Consider the following 17,148-nt stretch of genomic DNA (forward strand, 5'->3'; position numbering starts at 1 on the left):
GGCGCAGGGGAGGGGACGGCGGCCGGGCCCGGCCCCTCTCCCCGCCTCGCCGCCACAAAACGGGAGGCGGGGGCGGCTGGGGCCGCACATCTCCCCGGCAGCCGGGGCAGCGCCGGGCCGGGCCGGGCCGGGCCGGGCTCCCGGGAGCGGGGCGGGGGCTGGAGCGCTCAGCACCGCGGAGAGCGGCGGGGCCGGGCCGCCATGGCCAGCGTGCAGCAGGGCGAGAAGCAGCTCTTCGAGAAGTTCTGGCGAGGGACCTTCAAAGCCGTGGCCACGCCGCGACCCGAGAGCATCATCGTGGCCAGCATCACGGCCCGCAAGCCGCTGCCCAGGTAAGGGCTGCCAGGGCACGGGGCGGGGGCTCAGAGTCATCATCCCCCCCCTCGCTTCCCGCCCACCCTGACCCTCCTTCCTACCCCATCAAGAGGGTCTGGAGAGTTTTCTTCCCCCGCCACCCCCAGTTAGGGTGTGGAGGATCTGGGGGTCCCCCCTCGTGCCTGGGGCAGGGGGGTGTTGGCTGGCTGGGCCCCCTCCCCGGGTAGGTGCTGTCCTCCGGAGGGGAGCAGGCTCAGGGAACTTTGGCTTGGTGGGGCTTGGAACCCGGGAGACGGCCGCCTCCCCGAGGGGAGCGGGGTTGGGGGCTGGAAGGCTTTAGCTGGGCTATGGAGCAGGGGCAGTGGTGGGGGTCATCAGCCAGAAAGCGTGGTCACCTCCATCCCTGCCATGCAGCCCCCTGGGCTGTGTGTCCTGCTGGTTGTCTTGTCTCTGCATCACTCCCTCACCAGAGACCCTTGGGAGGGTGATGTCTGGGGAGGGGAATAGCCCCCTTTCCAGCTGGACCCTGCCTTGGCACAGGGGGGAGGCTGGTGCACCCCAGGGATGTGCAGCCTGGAGGCTACGGCTGCCCCAGGAGCCTGGGCACAGCCGTGGAGCAGGGCAGCTCTGGGTCTGGTGTCCCCCAGGTCCCAAAGCTGATGAGTCTTGGCTTTGCATGGCCGGTCCTGCCTGCCCTGTCCCTCCAGCTCCCAGGGAAACCAGTGCCTCGCGTTTGCCAGAGGCAAAGCAGTGGCCAAAATCCGTGATACAACACGAGGGGGCTGCTTGTACTATTGAGCCGCTCAGCTGGGCTGTTGCATGGGCAAGGATCCGTGTGGCTTCCTCACAATAATGCTCTCTCTGATTTAGACCAGTTTTATTTTGCTAACTGTCTCGACATTGGTTAAAAAATATCCTCTTTGCACTGGTTTTATAAGGAAAGGAGGCTTTTGCTGGTTCTCCTCTCTCTTTGCTCTGTATTTCCACTGCTGGCTGTTCCCCACCTGGAGTGGGGAACAACTCAAAGTTTCATGAAGGTGATGGGTCTGTAGAGGAGAGGGGCTCGGTCTGCAGTGGGCTGGGTGTCAGGGGCTCAGCCTGTACTAAAGAGCAGAGAGCTTGCGAGGAGCGAGGCGTTTCAGATGCCTCCCGTGCCAGCAGAGCCTGTGAGCCACAGCAGCGACAGGGACGGGGGTCCCACTGCTCAGGCATTACCAGGGTCGCTTCTGCCCCTGAAGCCCACCTGCCCAAGCTTGCATTTTTCTGATCTCTCCGATTGCCGTGAATCAGGGTAGGCAATTGGGAAAGGCACGGCTTAGGTTTCCAAAGGCGAAGAGCAAATCTTGTTTCCATGGGCAGCGTTTGCAGGGCTTCAGCCTTTGTTGGGGAAAGGAACCACCGTGCCTTTCTCCTCCCCTGCATCGGGCTACGGTCGGCAGCCGAAGGGGCCGTCAGCGGGCTGGGTGCTGGCTCACCCACACACGCTCTCTCCTGCCTGAATGTGCCTGAGAGAGCTGTGCTGCTTAAATATCTCGCAGTTAGAGATGTAATACGGCAACAAATTAGGGCGTTGGGGAAATACAGCAAACCTGAGTACCAGGAACAATGCTCGGCTCTAAACGGCAATTCGGATGGCCGCGAACTTCCCGGTCGGGCTGAGCACTGCGGCTCAGGGTGTTTGCAGCTCCATTAAAAAGTTAACGAACGCGCCTGCCTCTCCATTTTGCTGGCAATGCCGGTTCCAGCAGGAGGGGAACCATCTGGGCAGGGGTCAGGAGCTCTTGGCACACGGCAAAACGGACCCGCCAGCTTGGCTTCGCTGCATTTCGCGCCTTGGCGCTGGCAGAGCCTGCGCGACAGGGTCCCCGAGCCGGGGTGTGCTCCGCGCAGCCGGCCGCGGTGTTGCCGGGTCCCGGTGGCAGTGGCAGCCTGACTCCTTTTGTCTCCTTGCAGCGTGGGGGGATATTCACCGCGGTGCAGCCATCTGCCCCACCACATCGCTACAGGTGTCAAGCAGGGGCAGCGCCTGTGCCACAGAAGGGCTTTGCTGCTCGGGGGGGGGGGCCAAAGCCAAAGGCTGGGGGAGCAGAGAGGCCGTGGTCCCTGGCTCCTCTCGTCAGGGCTGCCGGCTCAGCTCGCCTCACGCGGGGCTCTGCCGGGAGCCTGAGGCTGCCGTCTTGGCGGGATCACACCTAGGAGATGCCAGATCTCAATCCCCCGGGGCCTTGTGGCGGGTCCCCATCAGGGTACGCAGTGACGTCCCCAGCACCCTGAGCTGGCACCAGGTTCGTAGTTCAGCAACAGCCAGAGCCGGGCTCCTGCTCCCCATCCGCGGGGAGAATGGACCTGAGGCTTGTGGCAGCTCCTCTCGCAGCCGTCTCCGTGCTTGGCTCTGCTCTGGGTTTGTTTTTCCTGAAGGTTTCCCTGCACTGCTGCTCGGATTGGCCTTTCCTCCCTGACGATGCTCCCGGCTAATTTAAGAGCAAATGACTGCGGTGCCAGCGAGCCGAGCACACCAGAGAGATGGGGAGGCCAGTTAGCCAAATGAAAAATTAAGGTGACTATTTGGGTTTCTGTTTTCTCCCACACTTGACAGCTGCTCCTCTGCAAACGCTGTGGATCTCTGCCCTGGATCCGTCCCCGTGCTTCCTGCAGCAGTAGAAGCGATGGCGTGGTTTCTAGGCCAGCACTGCCGGTTTCCCCATCAGATTTGCTGGCTGAGCCTGTGCCCTTGTGGGGTGCCAAAGGGCTCAGCTGCAGCATGGAGGTCCTGCCGGGAGCCCCCACAGTGGGCATAGCCCAAATCCATTCCCACAGGGTGCCCTGGGCACGGCTAAGGGCTCAATCCTGCATCCCTGTGGGGTAGCGGTGGGGTTCCTGGGGCAGAAGGTGACTCACATCCATCCCCTTGCCTTGCAGCCGGCTCTGCCCTGTGCGCTATCCCTTGCCACCACCTTGCTGCTGGTCCCAGAGATAAAGCTTCTTCCATCTAAATTCCCATCAAGCTCTCTGGGGGGGTTTGGAGGGTTAAAGCTCTGCTAAACCCAGGGTTCATCCTGGAACAAAAGAATACATTAATCTCTTCCCTCCTGTCCAGCCAAGGCTGGGGGGGCCATGTACTCCAGCCCTGACACAGCTTCACGCCCAGAGCAGGGCTCTGCCAAAGTAAATGGATTATTGACCAGTTTGCAGTGTGAAAGGAAAAACTGAGGTGATGGGGAAAGGGGCTTTTCCAATTAACCTTTCCCCACGCAGGGCCGTGCAGCCTGGGGCCATGCTCTTGCAGCTGGCGTGCGAGGCACTGGGTGATGTGGGGAGGCTGGGGAAAGTTGGGGCTGCTCCCATGCTTGCCTTTGCAGGGGGGTTGCTTCAGCACATGCAAAATCCCAGGGTGGGTTTTGAGGGTTTTATGTACCCAGTGGGTTGGAGAGGGATGGGCTTAGGGGCAGGGACACCCCACCTTGCCCCAGACTCCCCTGCTGAGCCAGGGTGCCCTCACTCCCTCTCGCTGGTCCGTAAGGAAGCTATGATCCCCACCCAACGGCTGCTGCAAGGGGCTTTGGTTCTTGTGAACTGAAAATGCTCTTTAAATCTCCCCGATAAGGTGCCAGCGCTCCCTGCCCAGCCTCTGGGGATGGGTACCACCGCCACGCTGTAGCCCTGGCCCACAGCTGGGATCCTTTTTTCCTCCCTCTTGGCTGGGCTTTTGCCTTCATCTCTTCCCTGGCCATGACCTCAGCCACGGTGTGGTGGCTGGGAGCCCCTTCACACTTGGTGGCCTGACTTGTCCCAGTGCTCTGCATATTTCATCAGCATCCGTCTGCCGGGGAACCTGAGGGTGCCAGGGACAGCCAGGCTGGGAGATGCTCCAGCATCCCCCTGCGACCTGGAGCCGGTGGCAGTCCAGGGCTTTGTGGGATGCTTTTGGGTGTGTTTGGGTTCCGCGCTCCTGCACTGCAAGCCATGGCAGTGTGGCACAGGCTGCCCTGTCCCAGCACCCTCCAACTCGGCCAAAATCCACTTCTACATGAAAAACGAGGGGGCTGTTGAGGCTGGGGGCTGCGGGTGCTGGTATCAGCTCCTGGGGCAGCCGGTGATGCCGGGAGAAAGGAGGCTTCTGCATCCCTCCCTGCCAGATGGTCTAAGTGGGTCACATCAGGGCAGTGCAGGGGATTTGTGCTTTAACCCTTAATCCCCCGGGATGCACTGTGCACAGAGGGGGAGGGAGGGGTGTGTTGCTGGGGTGGGATTAAGCGCAGTTTCGCTGCCTGGTTTGCCATCGTGGGTGATCTCGGAGATGGGTCTGGGCGCTGCTGCTGCAAACCCGCTGGGACAAGAGTGTCAGTGTGTCCCCCCTGGTTGTGCTGGGACCAGGCAGGAGCAGCCGTGACACTGCAGTGCCAGAGGGTCACAGTACGCCCAGCGAGGGCGGAAGGTGTCTGCTGTTCCCCTGCGGCCTTTGCAGTGACTTTTTGGCCCAGCGGAGAGTCTCTGGTGGGCTGGGGACCAGCTTTCTCCCATCCTGACCTCTGGCCATGTTTTGGTGACCCTGAACCCTGTTCGTCCCCAGCAGGCTGGCAGCCCTCGGGCATCGGGGTGTGCTGCTGGGGAGGAAGCCCCCACTGGCAGCCCCACTGGGCCCGTGGCCCCCCGCTCCCGTTAATCCTCCCCCTTGTTGGTTGGGCATCTGCTCCGCGGGAAGAGGCGGCGGCAGGGCCGGCCACGCCAGCCGCCTGGCTGCCATCTGCTCCCTCCCGCTCCCAACGAGCCCGAGCGCTAATGAGCCCGTGGCCCGGGCCCAAGCGGGGGGAGAGGGGCTTGAAAAGAAAAGCAGAGGGAGAGAAGAAAAGCCCCTTCCTCAGAGGGGCTGTCAATAGGGAGGCTTTTGTCTGCCCCTGCCCTCCGGCTCCAGCTGGATGGCGGGAGAGGGGAGAGCTAATTAGGCAGCTTGGGAGCTGCTGGGAGGCTGGGGGGGAGCTGAGCGAGGGGCAGAGCAGGGGGTGACTGCGAGACCCCTTCCCTGCTGCTTGCAGAGCCTTCGCCTCCTTCCCCCTCCTTCCCCTCAGCCCCATCCATCTGCCTCTCCGCTGGACCAGTGCTGGGGATTGTGTCCCTACTGGTCTCCCCCAGCAGGGTGGGGGCCACGTCTCTCCCCAGAGAGGTGGTCTTGCTGGGATGGACCCACACGAGGTTGGGTGGGATGCAGTGAGCGCCGGGCAGCATGGCCAGGCTCAGCACCCATGGGTGCCTTAGCCAAGCAACCTGTGCATCAGCATGGGATGGTGTACAAGCGCCTAAGGATTTAGGGAAAGGGGCCTTTGGAAGTCCCCACAGGAGCCCCAACCTCGCGGATGGGGACTTTTTAGAGACTTTGGGTGCCCCCAAAGTCCTGCCTCTCCTTGCTGTGACCCTGCTGCAGTCATGCGTGATTTTGTCACCCTCACCTCCCAAAAGCGGATGGGGGGCTGAGGGTTGTCCCCAGACCAGCACCACAGGGACTGGAAACCAGGAGGGCGGGGGAAAACACCGTGGTTTGGAGGACAGGCAACCCATGACCTGTAAAAGTTTCAGTGCTCTGCTCCGGGCCTAAATCTGGCCCCGTGGCTCCACCATCCAGGGCAGCCTGTGCTGCTGCAGCTTGTCCCCAGAAAGGGGCTCTGCAGACGCCACACTTGCTGCGTGTGGAGGTCCCTGCTCTCTCCTGGTATTCCTGAGCTTGGGAGATTTCTCCTTCCAGAGGGTCATGGCTGGAGCTGAGCCCTTCTCTGCTCAGCCCCATTCCTATTCCTTCCCACACCTCTGTGTCTGGCAGCTGGACCTTTCTATAGGTTTTTCTGTAAGATGAACTTATCAAATGCAAACCCCGCGTCACTGAAATGAAATCATTTCATGCATGACCACCCTTCCCTCCTTTCTTTTTTTTTTTTTTTCTTCTCCTTTTCTCCCTGTGGCCACTGAAACCTCTTCACCATTACAAAGCCTGACCCACACCCGTGTCTTGGCTGCGGGTGGTGCGGGGGCTTTGCCACAGCCCCTGGTCTGCTTCAAGCCCCCAGGGGCTCTTTGCTGTTAGGAGACTGCGGGTCTGCTTTGACCCACGGTCCTGCACTGCCCCACGGGAGACCCACAGGCAGCTCCCAGCCCCCTGGGTCCTCCTCTGGCCCCAGCGCCGCCACCAGCTGGAAAACAGGGCTGGGTTTGATGCCCAGATTGGAGCCTGTTCCTTGGCACTCCCAGCAAAGGGCAGGGAGAAATACCAAACCCCAGGAGCCAGTTTGCTTTTGCAGCCCTGCTTCCCGATTTTATAGGTGCGTGCAAAGGCGCGGGGGTCGTGATGCCCGAAATCTGGCAGGAGCAGTGGATCCCAGAGGCACAGCAACCATAACAGGGTTTTGGTGGGGTGCAGATTTGGCGCATGCTGGGGGATGAGCAGGCTGGACCACCACCTCCAGCAGCGTGGCCGGGCACAGTGCCCACATCTTGGTGCCGCTATCGCCCGGCAAAGGCCACAGAGCCCTCCGCGGGACACCGGGGGTGCTGCAAAACTGGCTTCTCCACCAGCCACTCAAGCCGAAAGCGCTGACAAACACGGGGAGTTTAAAAATAGCAGGTTTTTCACACACGGCGGGAGCGCTTTCCCTGCCAGTGCAGCAGGGACTGCAGGAAGGGCTTTTTTTTTTTTAAAAAAAAAAAAAAAAAAGGGAGCAGAGGAAAGCTCTACTAAAAACTCCGTTGGTATTTCAGGCCGGCTGAGACGGGTCCCCAGTCTGGACGCAGCAAGGTTGGGGCTGTTTCACTGACGACCGGTTTAACGCTTCGTGTTTACTTTATGTCTCATCATTAATGAAAGAAGAAAGAGCTGCTGCTGCCCAGCCCCAGCCAAGGGCTGTGCGGGAGGCGGAGGTGGGAGCGGGAGCACTGGGGAGGGCATCTCCTCGTTTGCCCCCGAGCAGGTGCCTGGGTGGGCAGAGGGGTCGGCAGCAGCGCGGGCAGGGTCCAGCTGCCGGCGGGGTTGCTCTGCTCTCTCCTCCCATCCCACATCCTCCCTGGGGGCAGGGGAGGCTGCGACACGCTGGTACGGGCTGCAAAGGCCTTTGTGCTGTTGGATCCCGGGGCTGGGGTCAGACGCCCGTCTCATGCAGGTGGCTGAAAATGCTTTGAGACCCACGGGCCGTGATGAGCAAATGGGTTTTTTTTTTTCTGCCACTAACACCAAATTCCAGCAGCGCATCGTCCTGGTGGAACTTGATGGCGCTTTGGCAATGGGTTGGTCGTATTGAGTGTATGTCTGTGCCCACATGTACTTGGGAGCGCATGTGTCGGGGTGTGACTGGAAGGGAGCCGGGTAGGAGGCTGTGATTTTAACTGCGTTACTGTCAGGATGAAGAACTAGCTATTGCCCAGCAAGAGAAATATTTTTGCGTTAAAAGAGATTTCACAGTTAAAGACCACCTGCTGAATTAATCTGGGGGTCAGCTGGAGCTGCCGTATAACCAACCGCCCGCCAAAGCAGCGCATATATAACACTAATATATGAGAACATGTAAATGTATCATAACTTATTCTCTGCTGCTCTGTCATCTGCAGCCACTGGAGCAGCCCGCCTTTGGCGGAGGAGACAGGGCCATGGCTGTGGCATACCGAGGGCAGGAGGCAGTTAGGGCTTTGGGCTGGTTTCCCCCTGAGGCCGGTGGTTTAACTCTGGGAATCTATTGCCTATAAAGTGTTTGCCCTTTTCAAATCCCCTCTGCTTTGATCAGAGCACAGCCAGGTTTGTTACGATGGGGAAAAGCAAGACAAGTTGGTTCAGTACTGCTTCTTCCAAGGGATGGGGTTTTTATTTGCCAAAATACTCGAAGATCAGGAACATACAGGGAAAAAAACCAAACCGAAGCAACAAAGCCATGCAGGGCCCACGTTTCGCTTGCCCTTCCCTGTCATGTGGGACGGGCTCCGTGGTTGTCTGCCTGCTGCAGCCGCCCGCCCCGTCCCTGCCTTTGTCTGCCCATCAGCCACACGATGGCTGAGTTAATGAAGGACAACGGTGCAGGGCTGCGGGAGCAGAGAGGCAGGCGGATAACACGGGTCAGGGAGAGGGAGGTTCGGGGGGGTCTGGGTGGGCACCGCCAGCAGAGGAGGAACAAAGGGAGCTGCTGGTTAATCACTAAGACGGGGGTGTTTTGCAGCCTGACCTGCCGGGGAGCCCTGGAGAGCACGGGCTGTCAGCCTGGGGGTGCCCCGTGCCTCCTAATTGAGGATGGACGGGAGCTCCTGGTGACAGCCTCTGGCCCTGGACCCTAGCTGCCCCCCGGGGTCCCTCTGTGGGGCTGAGTTCTGCAGGACGTGGGACACGTTGGCTACATCTCCCCCAGGAACCTGGGGCATCCCTGGCCACAGGGACTTTGTTGCCCATTCTGTCCAATGGCTGGAGAAGTCGTTGGCACAGTTTTGGACCGGTCCTTGTGCTCTCCCAGACATTTCCCGCTCATGGTTCAGGAGCCAGCGTGGGTGAAGAATGTCCTTCAGATGTTTTGGAGGGGTTTTTGGACGTTTCAGAGAGTCCAGGCTGGCAGACACAGGCGTTTCGTGCTCCAGGCACGTCCCTGCCCTCAGGTGTGCTGGGACCATGTGGCTGTTCCCCCGTCCCTGCCCTTGCCATGAGCATGGAGCATCTCAGCACCTGCAGGGACAGAGCTAAAGGCACAACACCAGTAGCATGTGCCAGCGGCAGGTCTGGCTCCCACTATTTGCTGCCTCGTGGCAGCAGTTACTACCCCATGGCCCTCAGGGGCTCCCCAGAAGTGCGGTTTCCACCCACAGCCCCCATTTCCCTGTCCTCATCCCTCCAAGCGGGCTCGGACACTCAAGGGCAGGCGCTCAGCATTGGAGCTGCGTCTGTGGGGATGGGTGGGTTAATTTTGCGGTGGAGGCTTGTGGGCCAAAGAGCTGGCTGCTGGTTCTGCTGGGCTGCAGATGCCACCGAAGGCACGTTCATCCCTGATTAATGCAAACTGAAAAGCAGGATCCCGAAGCCCCGCGGCTCCCCTGCCCGCTCCCTGCCGCGGGCTGCCGCTGCCAGCCCTCGCCCTGTGCTGCCACCGGGTTTGTCCTGCATGGAGCAGAGGACGACGGGTCTCACCTTGCTTTTCCATGGCGCAAAAGCAGGCAGGGAAGCCCGTGGCTGCAGCCTGAATGCTGCCTGCAGAGCCAGCACTGGGACACGGCCACCGCCCCGCTCCCCCCGCCCGCCCTCCCCCCCGCGTCGGTATTGATTTGACCTGAACTCCCTTTAACGTGCTGTGATTTCTTTCAATTAGGCTCTGAGTGAGGCCTCTGCAGCGTTCGATAGAGCCGGCCCCGGCACCGTGCCTGGACCAGGACGGTCTGGAGGGAGAGGCTTGGGGATGCTCCTGCATCCCCGACAAGAGCATCCCTCTGCGTCTTGTTTTCTCCATGTCCCGTGAGGATAATCCCACTGCTTAAAGGTTGCTCCTTGTCCCCTCTGCGTTTCCTAGCTCTTTCCATCCCTTGGGCTGGTGGCTTTGCTGCCCCAGCTGATAGGACAGATTTCCCTCATCATTAGCTGGGTCACCTCCTAATTTAGATGAGCACCGTACCTGCAGGGTCTCCTCCTGCTCTGTGCAGGAGCAGCCCTGCCGCCAACCAGAGCTGAACCGAACCTGAGTAACCCTCATCTTCCCATCCCCAGCAAAGCTGCCTTGCTTTCCCCTTTCTCCTTGGTGGCTCTCGTCTCCTTGGGGACGTACTTAGCCGAGTTGCGGCTTGGTGTCACGTTGTTTCCGGCAAACTAATGGGCAGAGTGCTTGTTTTCGGAGATAGTATAGAGCAGAAATCCCTGCACTTCATCTCCAGCTGCAATTACCGAAGCCAAGTCGATGCGGTTGATGGTAATAGGATGGTAACACTGTCTGAATTTGTATTTAATGCTGATTCCAAGGGTCTATAATTTTCATCAGCACCACATGACTTTTTATAGAACAGAAAAATGTGAGAGCAGTTAATGAGCTGTAATTCTGGAGAGCTTCTGCCTTGATTGGGACTAATTATTTTCTTTATAAAAATAATTAACAATCCACACAACCTATAGAGTGAAAGGCATGTGGCATTAATTAAACCATGCGGTATTTTCAACGCACCTTTATCTCTCCTTTCCCAGCGCACCCCAAATAGACGGTGGCGTTGCGCTGCAGAAAGCCAAGCTGGGCACAAGCTTGCGTCGAGGCGAGGGCTCGTGCAGGGTGAAAAGGGCAGGTCCTGCGCGAGGGGCCTGCATCCAGATCCCACCTCCGCAGCCTCCTGGCCCAGCAGTGCCTTGAAAAGCCTCATTTGGGCAGGAAAGGCTGTTTTTCCTACAATAAGGTGATGGTTCTCATGCGTGGGCTCTCCGTGATGGGTATGGAGGGGACGCTGGGAATGTCTCTGCTGTTTCAGCTGAAGAGCAGCTGGTAGGACCTTGGGGGGGGGGGGGGGGGCGCACAGGGGTCTGCACCGCATGCTGTCACTTGCTGTGGGGCATAGGGATATCCCAAAACTGAGGTGGCCGCTTTGCACAAGCCAAGCCCTTGTTCTCCAGTGAGCTGAGATCCCGGGATGAGTCCCAGGCGAATGTGCCCCAGTACCGATCGCATGTGGGCCTGTGCGTGCTGAGACACACACTTACATAATATATAATTGTTAACAAGACTAATTCCTCTATTTTCCTGGAGGTATTCTGAGAACTAATGAATATATTCGCATAATCTTGATTTTGTTTATGAATAATTCTGGATTATCCAAATGTGAATAACACCAGGGCTTTGCCGTTCTAGATTGCCTTTCAGCTGAGGATAGCAAAGCATTTTACAAATATTAGTTCAGCCTCACAAATCCCAGCAAGCAATAAAATTATTACTACACCAAATTAAAGATGGATGTGCCAAAAAGTGAAATGATTCTCTCCAGCCCCTCCTGGCAGGGTCTGCCACAGGGACCAGGAGCCCAGGGACCCACCTGCCTCCTCCAAATCTTCCACCTAGGGAGCAGCAAGCCGATAAATATCCTCCCTTTTCTTTTTTGGGATGATTTAAAACAACGTTCAGAGTTGCAGGTTGGTGTGGATGACTGGGGACAAGACCTGGGAGTGGAGAGGGAGGCTTTTTTTCTGGCTTTGACCCCCCAAATAGCCCTGGGTGCTGCAGCACCGAGCACTCCGGTGCCTGCCATGTGGCAGGGATGGCATGGCCATACCAACCTGTCCCTCCTTGGAGCACAGTGGGAGGAGAAAAGGCCCTGTCTTCCCTCCCAGAAACTCTCTGTAACTTAAACCCCCCTCAGCAGTCCTTTCTGGGCAGCTGGCAAGACCACCGAGGTGTTTCCCGTGGGACAAGGGGGTGTTAATAGGAAGGAGGATTGGACTCAAACCAAACCCTGAAGCTGAAATTCAGGAATTTCCCAGCTCAGCTGACATTGGAGACGTGGCACAGGGCGGCAAAGGGCCCTTCTGGCCATAAAAAGCCCCCGGCAGCGTGTAGCAAGGGGTTTAAATCCTGCTGGCCACCTCCCTTCCTGGGCTGGGAACATTGGAGGCTCCTCTCTCCAGCAGGAGAAATCTGTTTAATTCCTTTCCACGGCAGCTCATTGCTGCCCACGCATCCCTGCGCGGGGACATCTGCTCCTCGCGGTGTCACTGAGCCCTCCCGGCCCCGCGTGGCCCTGGCAGTGTGGCCCTGGGCATTGTGGCAGGATGCACGTTCAGCAGACAAGTCCCAAACGGGAGGAGTCCCGGGGAACCCCATCCCACCAGACCCCTCCGAGCGCAGCAGACTGGCTGCTCTTCACAGGTGCATGGGGGGGGGGGGGGTTGGCAGAAGACGTTCCCCTCGGCTCCTCCAAGCCTGGCAGCCCCACGGGGCAGAGCGGCACCGGCGCTGCCCTGCTCGGGTGATGCCTCTGGCCACCTGGGTTGGGGACACCCATTCGGATGCACCCACTGGTCTGTCCTGAGGAGGGGGAGGTTGATCATTTTTTAACGTCGGAGCCGTTTCAAGCTGAGCCGTTGAGCTTGCTGTTCATCAGCTGCAGGCAGGCATGTACGCTTGTGTCCTGGCACAGGGGGTGGTTTGTTGACAGGGTGTGGTGATGCGAGTGTTCCTGTCCCCAGCCTGGATGGGTGGGGTGGCTGTCTTCTCCGTGCTCTCCCCATCAACCAGAGTCGCTCCCAGGGCAGCTCTGCAGGCAGGCGGCAGCTGTGTGAACACGTTGGGGTTTTGGAGTTATCAGAGTGTTGGGACCTCCGATGTGTTTTCTCCTCTTCTTTTAGTGGCAATTTAAAAAAAAAAGAAAAGCAAATTAGGGGAGAGGAGGGAAAAGCTTTATGTGAGCGGCAAAGGGAGCGTTGCTGCTCCAAGTGGATCTTCTCCAGCCGTCTCCTCCTTGCTGCCTCCAACGTGCCTTATTACTAATTCATGTTTAAAGTGATCTCTCAGTGCTCCCAGGAGCTCCGGGTAACTCTGTGCTTACAGTCCTCTATTTGATTAAAATTTAATGAGCTGTGTTATTGGCAAATACACTATTTTGCTGCCATTTGCCACGCCAAACAGTACGGGTTTTTGGATAAAGGAGGGAAAGCACCCATAGTGACCGAGCACCGTGGATGTGGCATTCTTTGGCCCATCCCTGCCATTGCCTGGCAGCACACACAGGGTGACTTCATCATTAAAGAGCAAGCCCAGGCCCTCAGGGAGGTTAGTGATCTCCAAAGATCCCAGATTAACCTGGGCAAGGGACTGGAATCTTGTGTGCAAGCACGGCCCTGTCCATGGCAGCCAGCACTGAAGCAAGGCGCTGCTGCGGGGGGCTTGGCTTGAACCCGGGGTGCTGCAGTGGCACAGGGGACGCCCCCTGGGGCAGGGGATGTTGGTGCTGAGCAGCCCGTTGGGTATGAAGGTGCTCTCCAGCCTGACCACATGGCAGGTAGTGGCAAAGTGCTTCTTTTCTGGGACATCCTTCAGTTTGGTTTTTTTTTTGTTGTTAAAACCCTCCTAAAACATACAGCGTCACCTGGTGCTCCTCGGATTCTAGCTCCCTGTGTTGTGTTGGGAAGTGCCCAACCACAGCTCCCTCCCAGCCAATGGTCCTGACCTTCACCCAGCTTGGGTTTGCCCTGCGTTGCTTGTGGGTGAGTGATTAATGATAAATTTGAGCTCAGATCCAGGCTTTTCCTAATCACAAGCTCTACGAGGGCTGCTTAGGGTTGCCCCCATGCCTGGCCATCAGCTCTGCCCCCTTCACCGGGGTTGGGTTCCTCCATGGCTGCTCCAGGCTGCCTGGGGGATGGTGGCACTGATGGGGTCTGGGAATGCAGTTCATGGCTGGTTCGGAGGAGGGTGGCTATGGTACAGTTTAGCGTAAGCTCTCGGCCCCAGTCCCTCCTCAGACCAGTCCATGCCATGCCAGAGTCACTCAGGAGCCTGGATTCCCCCAGAACATGGATCGGGGATGTACAGGATTGCTGTGCCATGGTGCAGCGTGGCAATGTCGGCACTTTTGGCTGCATTTGTGGGCACTGGGGACAGTCAAGTCTCCTTTTTTCCTATTCCCTGATTGAGGAGAAAACTGGCTCCTTTACAGGCATGGGAACCTGCAGGGTGTTTGTCTAAGGAGAAGAATTTGAGGAAAGAAAAGACAGAGGATTGTCCCCCCTGATAGCAAGCCTGGCCTGGCAGCATGCAGGTGCTGATGGCCACCAAGCACTGCAGGGACCTCCGAGCCGGCAGCGTGGGAGGCACAAGATGCCATAGAAACTGCTCAAGATGGGGCAGCCGTCCAGGTTTCGCTCAGAAACCATATGACTGCGTGCCATATTCCTCGGGTTTCTCTCTGCTGTCGCTGGCAGGCGGTTGGCGGAGCCATCCCGGATTGCTGGCAGCGAGGGAAGGTGACACTGAGCCCCGCAAAGTGGCCAGGTGCTTGGGAAGGAAGGGGGGGACAGAGGTCCCAGTGCCCCCAGGGAGGAGGAGACCCAGCTGAGGGGAGCAGGGAGAGGCTGTGCTTGCCCTCCTGCCTGAGAAGGACGGTCCATGGGAGCATCGCTTTCCCCCATGGAGTTTTACTCTCCACCAGTGCTGTCCGTGCCATGCTGCAGCAGGAGCTGCCGCCGTTGCCAGCTGGTGCCCGGGACAGAGCCCTCCCCGTGGGCTGCGACCACACAGTGTCCCCCGAAGCATCTGGCACTGACCCTGTGCCGCTCCCGGGGCCTCTTCCAGCAGGGAAGCTCCTCTGTTCTGATTCAACCATGCATAGCAAATCAAGTGCTGGAAAATAAAGAGCCAAGCTGCTTTTTTGGCCCGGGATGTGATAAGAGCGGTCGTTAAACCTTTCTGGAGTCCAAGAAGCAAAAGGAGCCACTGCCACATACGGGCTCGCAGCAGGACACAGGGTTCCCGGGAGCAGGAAGGAGAGGCGAGTCACAGCTGACAAAAATTGGATGAAAAATGTATATTACTGAATTGTATTTCTCTTCTGTGTTTAAACTGCCTCAAGAAAACCACGCGCTTTTCTGCAGCTGGTGCCTCTGCTGATGCACGGAAAAAATAGCGGGGAGAAGATTAAAATTGAACTGGCTTGGAGTCTGTGTAATCAGGGAAAATATCTCCATGATTTGCTATTATAATTTTCAGTAACAAACTGCAGGGCTCCTGCCACACTAATAACAACGGTTTGAATGTGGTGGGAAAAGAACCTGCCGTGGGGTGTTTGTGTGTGTGTGCGTGTTTGTGGGAAGCACTTACAATTTTTCCTCATCTCCTAATTTTGAGGAGGTATTTTTAGTGCATATTTCAAAGAGCTTTACGTAAACACATCTGCTGGAGTTTTTGCCTGGAAATGTCTTTACAGCCTTCTTTTCTGTCCCCTCCCTCTCCTGGGAAAAAGGAGCCGTTTGACCGTTTTCTTTTTCAATCAGACGAGCAAAGCCAGAGAGCAAGAGTGAAAATGAAAGGGTTATTTTGCCAGCACCAAAAGGCTTCTCAGCCCACAGTGGTGGATTTTAGAAACGTTGTGAGCAGCTCAGCCCGCCCTTGCTGGGGCCAAAAGCCCAGGACAGAAGCACCTCAGAGGTGGCCGTGGCAGGGAGCTGTGGGGATGCCGGAGAGCAGGGACCCTAACCTGCCACCTGCCCTCTCCTACCCAGCCAAAAGCTCCAGGTGAGGACAGAAGAGGAAAGATGAGAGATTTGATCATGTGTCCAGGCCCCTTTTGCCCCGTTACTCAGGAGAAGCGGCGAGAGCATCCCTGGTGCGAGCGGCTGCAGGCGCAGGAGTTTCTCCCACTTCCCCTCGGAGCGCTGCGCCTGCCACGGACGCCCGTGTCCTTTCACGGGCTGATGTTCCCAGTCCCCAGGCGAGGCATCCATCATCAGTTTAATGCCAGCGAAACATTCACAACTAATAGGCTCATCAGAGATGCTTTAACCTTTTTCATCTTCTGGGCTCCAGTCGGCTGGAGCTGCTCCTACCTTTTCACCAGGGGCTGTAGAGATGATGGGAATACGGAGCCAGCCAGGCTGCAAAGGGCAAGGTAGTAAAGTTTCTGTATTGGCTTTCCCAAATACTCTGTCCTGAGCTTGGAAATGCTGTCAGTCCAGGTCTGCCAAGCGCATCCAGTGCTCTGGGGCTGCGAACTGTTTGTGTATGCAGCCGGGTGCATCCAGCACCCACCCCAGCTGCATGTGCAAAGTAAAATAAATGATAAAAAAAAACCCCAAACCAGGCTTGTTTAGCATGATCCAGCCCCAGTGTGCTTACGCTGCTGCTTGCAAAGCAGCTGAAAAGGGCAGAGGGGCTGCAGCAAGGCCACGGAGGGCTGGGACTGCTGGAGCCCGTCCTGCAAAGGCGAGGGACGATGCTGCTGCGGGTGGGGAGATGGCCTGGGGGCAGCATCCAGCAGCAGAAAGGTCACTAGGAAGGCAATTGTCCTGCTCTTCTCTCCTCTCGAGAAGAGGAGCTGAGTTACTGCGGGGAGGGGGAAGGATGATTGATGAAAGCTTTGTGGCAGGAGACTGCTGCGGGGCCAGGGCAGAGGAGCTCAGCTGGGACGCGGGAGCCTTGCAGGCAGGGGAGGGCAGCTGCCCGGCCCCAGCAGCGCTGAGATGCCAGCGCGCAGGGATCTCAAGTGCACACCAAACCCACACCGACTGCGTGTCACTGCGGGGCCGGGGGGGACGGGTGTCGCTGGGCTCAGCTCCTGGTGAAGCGTGCGTCACCAAGCGCCACGTTTCATGGCCTGATGAAGTGGCGCTCGGCCACGGCGCTGAGCATGGCGGCCCGGGATGGAGGCACGGGGATGGTTTGTGAGTTAGCGCTGCTCCCTGAGGCAGCAAATATCCTGTGCCTTTGCCCCACCCTCTGTGGAGGGGGCCAGGATCCGTCCATGGGCTGGAAAGGCAATGCAATCCCATTGGGGGGGGAAATATTTCCCCGTGGCTGGGCTGGTTTAAGCCCCCAGGACTCACCCGTGGGGCTCACCCACAGCTCTGGAGGCCACTGCGTGTCTTTAACAACTTCCATGAGGAGTCTTTGCTGAGCCCAGCACATCTCCTAGGTCTTGCAAACGCCCCGTGGGACCTCTCCGGTCTTGCATTTTCCTTGGCCTCTGCAGAGCAGCGGCCTTAAGCTGCCACCCGTGTGCACGGCCACCGACACCCGATGCAAAAGCCTCCTGCCAAGCCCAGCGGTGACTTTCTACCTTTCCCCAGCCAACAGTGATGTCCAGGCCCAAAGGGAGCCGTTGTGGAGCGCAGGGGCTGCAACGTAGTAAATCGGCCTCCGTGGTGCC

At 58.2% G+C, this 17,148-nt stretch overlaps 1 protein-coding gene across 3 annotated transcripts in view; it reads left to right on the plus strand.

Moving 5' to 3' along the window:
- The first annotated feature begins 201 nt into the window (after positions 1 to 201).
- The window catches only part of SRRM4 (serine/arginine repetitive matrix 4), a 43,787-nt gene continuing 26,840 nt past the window's right edge, over positions 202 to 17,148 (plus strand). For 2 of the 3 annotated variants that reach the window (XM_086474361.1, XM_086474362.1), the window contains exon 1: positions 202 to 332. In XM_086474361.1, coding sequence (XP_086330487.1) covers positions 202 to 332 — 131 coding nt within the window. Of the gene's footprint in view, positions 333 to 6,922; positions 6,926 to 17,148 lie in introns of all 3 variants that reach the window. The other variant, XM_086474360.1, reaches the window with a different exon arrangement.

The sequence above is a fragment of the Leptosomus discolor genome, chromosome 16 (assembly GCF_034619465.1).
Source record: "Leptosomus discolor isolate bLepDis1 chromosome 16, bLepDis1.hap2, whole genome shotgun sequence".
Lineage (NCBI taxonomy): Eukaryota > Metazoa > Chordata > Aves > Leptosomiformes > Leptosomidae > Leptosomus > Leptosomus discolor.